The sequence below is a fragment of the Pyxicephalus adspersus genome, chromosome 9, assembly GCF_032062135.1.
Source record: "Pyxicephalus adspersus chromosome 9, UCB_Pads_2.0, whole genome shotgun sequence".
Classification (NCBI taxonomy): Eukaryota; Metazoa; Chordata; class Amphibia; order Anura; family Pyxicephalidae; genus Pyxicephalus; species Pyxicephalus adspersus.
The window spans coordinates 44,678,865-44,686,075 of NC_092866.1; the positions used below are offsets into that span (position 1 = coordinate 44,678,865).

The following is a 7,211-nucleotide window of genomic DNA, read 5'->3' on the forward strand; positions in this document are numbered from 1 at the left end:
TCATGAAATCTTTAAAAATGTATATTTCTGGGCTGATTAAAGGCAGCGGTAAGGCTTTTTATTTAAAATGATAGTGTACAATACCAAATAAAGAAGGTCAACTTTACCTGTAATGGAAGAACATCTAGTATGCTAGGAAAAAACATCATGGAAATGTTGTGTCTCCATCATATTAGCTTATTTTTTCTGCCCAATTTTTGGATTCCAAAAAGGAGGAGACTGCACAAAGTCAAATGTTTTTATAATTCTTTAGAGAGCCACATCAATGAACCTGTCACAATTTTGCAGGTATCTTTCAGTGCAAAGAGTCAAAGCAGATGTGACTGGGCAGGATGGAAATTCTTTTGAAAAATTGCTACTGTAAGTTGCTGCAGAAAAGATTGTACCTAATGTCACATGCACTGAAGTAAATGCAGAGACAGACTGAGGCAGAATGGGCCCTTGGCAAGGCAATAGTAGTCTTAAACCTCACGAGCAGCATTACCCCCCTATTTGATACACATTTATAGGGATAAGCAGCCCAGGCCCCATTAGATATCAGCTGTCTACAAGTGCATCCTCCCCTGTAAAGTGACATGCAGGTGCACAGATCTGACAAATTGTGTTATCCTTCAAGCGTCTGCAGGAGCATGAAAGCTGAAGCTGGCGCCTGGGCATCTTTTAGGCCCTAGGGCCCTGCATAGGTTACCCTGACTCTGAGAGGATGTGCATCTTTGGTACAAAACATGTTCCAAAGGACTGATGACACCCGTGTAAATGATCAGCAGTCTTTTTGATGTTTAACTAACTCACAGATGTGCTAATAGGTTACATACTAGAATTTGTAAAATGTGTGCCATTTAAAAAAAACATGAGTGATCAGGCAAAACACATTCATTTACTTTTAATTGCATCCAAATTAAACTATAAGATATCACAGATTGGCTCAACCATTAAACAAAACATTGCAATATGGAAGACAATTAGATGGTCCCTCTTAAAGATGTGCATATTTAAAGCTTTGTATTGCATTGTATTCACAGCAGGGAAGGTGTACTTTTGACATAAGCCTTGATGTGTCTTATCCAAACAAAGTATTTATGATTGGGACCATGAAGTTCAATTTTGGTTTCATTACTCCAAAAGGACTTCATACCAGGAGTTTTGAGGTTTGTCTAGATGCTGTTTGGCATATTGTAAGCCGCCAGAAAAAAAAAACAAAAAAAAACATTTTCTCTTGCAAATTCAACTGTGCAGCCCATTTTTACTTCACATCTTGAAACAGCAACACTACTTGTTTGCAGAGACATACGTATTGATTTAAAATGGTTTCTGGGTTTTTCTTTACACCTTGGTTGGTCTAACTCACAATAGCTTTCTAGCACAGGAACCCGTAACTTTACTCTTTTACAATTTCAACACTACTGGCAGGCACTTTCTATTCAGTTGTTTTTGGCACTGGATGAACAAAAAAAGCATAAAAAACATCCAAAATGGTCTGAACAAAATTAGTGCCAACAAAAGAAATTCAATAGCATTTAAAATTTCTGGGAAAGTGGCGCATTTTCTGACATAAATGCAAGGTTTCCAATATTTTTGGCCATAATAGTATATATATATATATATGTACACAGGTAGTCCCAGGTTAAGGACATCCGTCATACGGATGACTCCTAGATACGAACGGGGCTTCCCTGCCTGCTCATGAGCAGGATGGAGGTTTGATGGGGGGAGGGGGTGGTTTGCATGACTTTTGCTAAAAACACCTGAGGTTGTGGATGATCTTAGGGGGTTGAGCTCTTTCTGCAGCCTCTTGTAACTCTTTAATGACCAAGACAAACTCTGCAGCTGTTTCTTTTTGCATATCGTAGCACAGCTTGCTCCAAAAGGTAATAAATCTCTAGGCTCCATAAAGATTTTTTTTCCTTCTTTACTGTTTGTAATTACCTCATAATGAGGATTTTATACAGTAACTGACACCACGCTGCCTAATAATATGTTGAGACAAACATCTGTCCTAATTGCATTTATTAAAATAATGTACCTGTTCCGACTTACATACAAATTCAACTGAAGAACAAAACTACCATCCCTATCTTGTATGTAACCTGGGGACCGCCTATATATATATATATATATATATATATATATATACACACAATTTTGCCTTTACAAGTATAAATAAAAGAAATGACCTGATTCGCCATGCTTAAAAGCTTGTATGTGGGAATCTACAAATTAAATTACAGAAATGAAGGGTGATCATTTACCTAGTGAACCACACTTATTTATATTCCTAGTCTATATTGTATAGGTTTAACTCTTTACTGGCTTTTAGCCACTTATCTTGATTGCTTATGTTTCCCAGTTCCTTTTGTATGACTATTTTGTTAACTATGTCTAATGTCTCATAATCATTATTTATTTTTTCCCTATCTTTTATGTATGCTGTTACTCCTCAGTACACCCTGGAGATAAGCCAGGGACAAATCCTCTCCACAGTGTAGCTCAGTGGTTTCCTATTGATTCAGCATTAAATCTGGCACAGAGAGGACAGTCAGGGTGACCTCTGTACTTTGAGCACCTCCGGAACAACATAAATTAGCAGATGTACATGTCCATAATGACAAGCTGTGATTTACTTACCATGAGCATCTCACTGGTCAAGGAGTTCACCAGGTCTGACACTGATGATCGCTGGTCTGTTTTTCGGTCCGTCTCATCTGGCTGCGCTTGTCCTGGCACCACTGTTGCATTTGTGGTTTTGGTCCCTGCTGGTACTCTTAAAGAAAGAAAGAAAAAAAGGAGACATGCTGAAATTTCCAGGCAAGATAATTGAGAAGTGGCCTTGTAAATGAATGGGTTCAATGTCAGCCACTGATCAAGACAAAATATTAATGTTCATCCAGGTAAAAGCATTTGTGCCCTATACATGCTAAGATATTCAGAAGTCTACAAGCAGTGGATAATGGGGATGCATGTTACAGACAGCTGCCTACAGCCATAAAGCCGGTTATGTATGATTTTAATAAAAGTTATGAATTAATTTACAATGAAGTTTAAGCAGTTTGCAATTCTACCTCCTATTGCAGAAGTAGAAATAGTGGCAACACATCATTTTGGATTTACCCTTACTAACTTTTATTTGTATAGGTGAATCCAAAACTTTGAGTTGCCCCTAGAAAAGAAATTGAGAGAAAATCTTTCTATGGGATGAACACTCATGACAACTGTCCAAAAGGAGATCCTCAAATAAGAAAGCTATCCTCTTATTGTTCAGTCTACGCGAAAAGTTAGTAAAGTGAATTTTTGAGATACAGAATACAAAGAAGAAATATCTAACAGTGTTTTTGGTAATTGACAAACACAAGTATCAAATATAACGAAAAGTAAAATGAAAGAAGACATTTAGAAGATGCAGCTATACAGTTGTGATTTACACAAAGGGAAATTTCCAATACTTTTGATGGCAGATTGGTGACCTCACATTTGGGTGTGGAAGGGATCATTGTGGCAATGATTTGGTTACCCACAGTGATTGATATAACAAACAAGTGTGGATACAGAATGCTGAGAATTTTCAGGGTACATAACAGTGTGAATGCAACCAAGGTGTATTGATACCTAATCTATTGGTGGTCTTTTAACTAAGGGATGGGCTGATACAGGTTGATACTTTGAGGGAAGGTTTCAATCAACCATTACTATTACCATAACCATTGTTTAACTGGGTTGCTACACATCACGGTACTGTGCACTTTTGTTACATTTTAGAAAATTATTGTACAGTACATCTAGAATGTTACTGATTTCAGATCGAAACTATGTCATCACAGAGTATATTATTAATCATATTAAAAAGTCATGGGATTTCACACTGATTTCTTTTTTATCCGTTAAGGTTTGTTATGTCAGACCATGCCTTGCGATGTCACACACATATGACTAACTATCAGGAATATACCGATATAACAAACTCAAGAGGCTTCACTACATCTTTGGCCATGACTGATCACAGAGCTCATTGCTGACTACAACTTCTGAGTTTATTCTCTGAGTTTAGTGTAATGCTATAATACTTGTTTAAAAATGTATATACAATTCGGGATTTACATATATGTTTGAATGCATTTGCAGGATATAGTGTAGCAAGAGCTGTGTAAAATTTACATTATCACTAAAAAAAACACCTTAATGTTTAACTATAACGATTTGCTTTAGGCAAAGGCAGCCAAACTTTTTATGGTTGCCTCCCAACAATGAGCCTGATTTGTTAAAGCTTCTAAGGCTGGAGAGGATACACTTTTATTGGTGACGTTAGGTGATCCAACAAACCTGGACTGTATCTCCTAAAATTAATTTGCTATTTTTAAGCAAATGTTTTTAATTCTGCGCCAGATCTATTCCAGGTTTGCTCAATCACCCATATTCACTGCTGAAAATGTATCTTTTCCAGCCTTGGAGAGCTTTAATAAATCAGACCCAATCTGTCATAGTACTGGGACGTCTACAAGCAACCATACCAACCAATCTAATAAACATATTATCTTAAAAACCAGCCTCAAAATGTCTTCTGAGGTCCATTTCCTGTTCTGCTAGTCTAAAAGTTGGTTTGCAGGGAATAACATTTTAAAAACTAATTTGAGAAATAAATAAAATGTTTAACTCCAATTTCTTTTTTTCATTTTAGGCTGCTGTGATGTTTAGTGTACAACTGTGGTAATACCTATATGACCACTTTTATGGGATGTATGTCACAGTAATGGGTGCTACTTAGTATATGGCTGTCATAATTTTTAGCTTGTACATTCGAATCAGGAACAACACTCCCTGTGGGCTTGGAATCAGTTTGAGTGTCAGAAGAAGATCACTGAATGAGGTCTACTGTCTGTGTTAGTCAGCCTAGAAATTCGCATTATTTTAGTAAAACAAGTGCTTTAGTTAGTGTGTGCACATTTTAACTATTAAAGTTGTTTTCAAAGTTTATAGCAGAGAACACAGTTTTGTAGTACTACAAAGGGGTTCCATGTTCACAGGAATGTAATATTGTCAGTAGACAGATGTGTGTGTATATATATATGTATATATATATATATATATATATATATATATATATAGATATATATATATATATTTTTTTTTTTTTAATTTTACATATATGCAGTATACTGTACATTGTTGGGAAAACCATCCAAGTCTGTACAGTTAAACTGTCTGATATTAGACCATACTTTGTGAAAGTCTCTTGGGTTCCAAAGTCCCCCTGAAAAGGGAAAGAATGAAGTGAGGGAGCAGAGGTTAGACATTGGTAAGAAGGAGGCTTAGCAAAGACATCATTAATATTGCAGCATAGAAGGACAGAGGCAGCAGACCCTGCATGCAGAGCAGAAAGCACACTGAGAAGAGAACACAGAACAGCTAATACAGTGAATACAGAACAAGAAAAAAAGAGACAAGGGGTTACACTGAATTAGGATTCAGCACTGGTGACTCACAAAGCCAGCGGCTAAAAGGATCTGTGCCCTGTTAAAAATCTAAGGGGATGAAGAAAAGTTGTGAAAGGAGGTGTGGGTTAAAGCAGTGAAAAGTGGAAGAATGCACAAACAGCTGTGCGTGAAAGAGGTTAAAGTTAGTGAATACAATGGCCGGTAATGCACCGGTGAGGTAGTGAGCAGACAGGGAGAAAGCAGCAGACAAATATATTGAAACATTGAGTAAGCAACATTGAAGGCTGCAAAACAAGAGACAGATTAAATATGATGGTTACATCTTCATAACAACCTACCCTGGTATTTTCATTCATTGTTTGATAAAAATGGTTTAGCAGATTATCATGAGTATGACATTTCACATCTAATGGTTTGATGAATCTAGGCCAATGCCGGCAAAATATATGATAGCCTTAGTTAAAGATGTCTATGTAAGAAGTCCTCCCCGGGAGGTGTTAGATTTACATTCGAGATGCGCAAACTAGGCCAGTGTGTGCGTTATCAGCAGTCTAGAGGGGTTTTGTAAGAACATTTAGATTTTTGGGGAGGGATTGGAGTTCGTGTGGTTATGAATAATAAATCAGCGTTTGCAAGCTGTTAAAAATGTAAGGAAAACAGAGCAAAAAGACACAGAAATCGTCCAATTAAAGAGTGTCATCAAGAGTGCAGAGTGAGAATTAACTGTAAGGAATGTGGAGGGATCAGGGACAAAGAGGCAGGAACACGTGACACAACACAACACATACACACACAAAGCCTTCGCTGCACAATCAGACACAGAGAACATTTCAGCCTTGAAGCATTGGTCTGCTTTTTTGTGGAAAGATATTTTCCTAAGAAACATTTACTCCCACTCCTTGCTAATTCAACAAGTTAAACAACAATTTGTTACCTAAACATTAACACATATGTATTTTCATACATACAGAGATGTACAAATGTGTCTCATGTACAATGATAAGTCTGCTGCAGACCTTGGTTGGCTGGCATTACAAGCACACTGGTTGCTAAATTTGTCACATACACTTTGATTATTTAGAAGCAGCATGACATTCAGGAAATGTGCAACCAATATTTGTTGCTAATTTTCTTGATAAAATACCCCATATCAGCATATAGAAAGGAGATTGGCCAGGGCTTGCCTAGTGGCATAAATACAGTATACATCATATCCATTTTAACCTGCCTGTGCCTCTGGGGGTCAGTAAGTCGGGGATACCCAAGTTGTTGGGAATGGAAACCCCTATATTTCTCTCAGTATAGGTTTTCTAAAAAGAAAACCTTTGACCTGACTTTGAACATTTAAATACTTACATACAGGTAGTCCCCGGGTTACATACGAGATAGGGACTGTGGGTTTGCTCTTAAGTTGAATTTGTATGTAAGTCGGAACAGGTACATTATTTTAATTAATGCAATTAGGACAGATGTTTGTCTCAACATATTATTTGGCAGCATGGTGTCATTACTGTAAAAAAATCCTTACTGTGAGTTAATCACAAACAAGGCACAAAACAAAAAAACTTTATGGAGCCTAGACATTTATTAACTTCTGGAGCAAGCTGTGCATTGATATGCAAAATGAAGCAACCGAGTTAGTCTTGGTTATTAAAGAGTTAAGGTGCGTACACACTTCCAATTTTTATCGTTCAAAACGAACGACGAACGATCGATTGGGCAAAAATCGTTCGTAAAAAAAGTAACCAACGACGCCGACGAACGAGGAAAGTAGTTGGAAACGAA

The 7,211-nt window shown here is 37.1% G+C and overlaps 2 protein-coding genes across 6 annotated transcripts in view; both read right to left on the minus strand.

Moving 5' to 3' along the window:
• Positions 1 to 7,211, minus strand: part of MRPL23 (mitochondrial ribosomal protein L23) — a 706,510-nt gene that overhangs the window by 581,966 nt on the left and 117,333 nt on the right. The window lies entirely within an intron of this gene.
• The window catches only part of SYT7 (synaptotagmin 7), a 251,363-nt gene that overhangs the window by 53,413 nt on the left and 190,739 nt on the right, over positions 1 to 7,211 (minus strand). For all 5 annotated transcript variants that reach the window (XM_072421753.1, XM_072421756.1, XM_072421755.1 and 2 more), the window contains one exon: positions 2,626 to 2,761. In XM_072421753.1, coding sequence (XP_072277854.1) covers positions 2,626 to 2,761 — 136 coding nt within the window. The remainder of the gene's footprint in view (positions 1 to 2,625; positions 2,762 to 7,211) is intronic.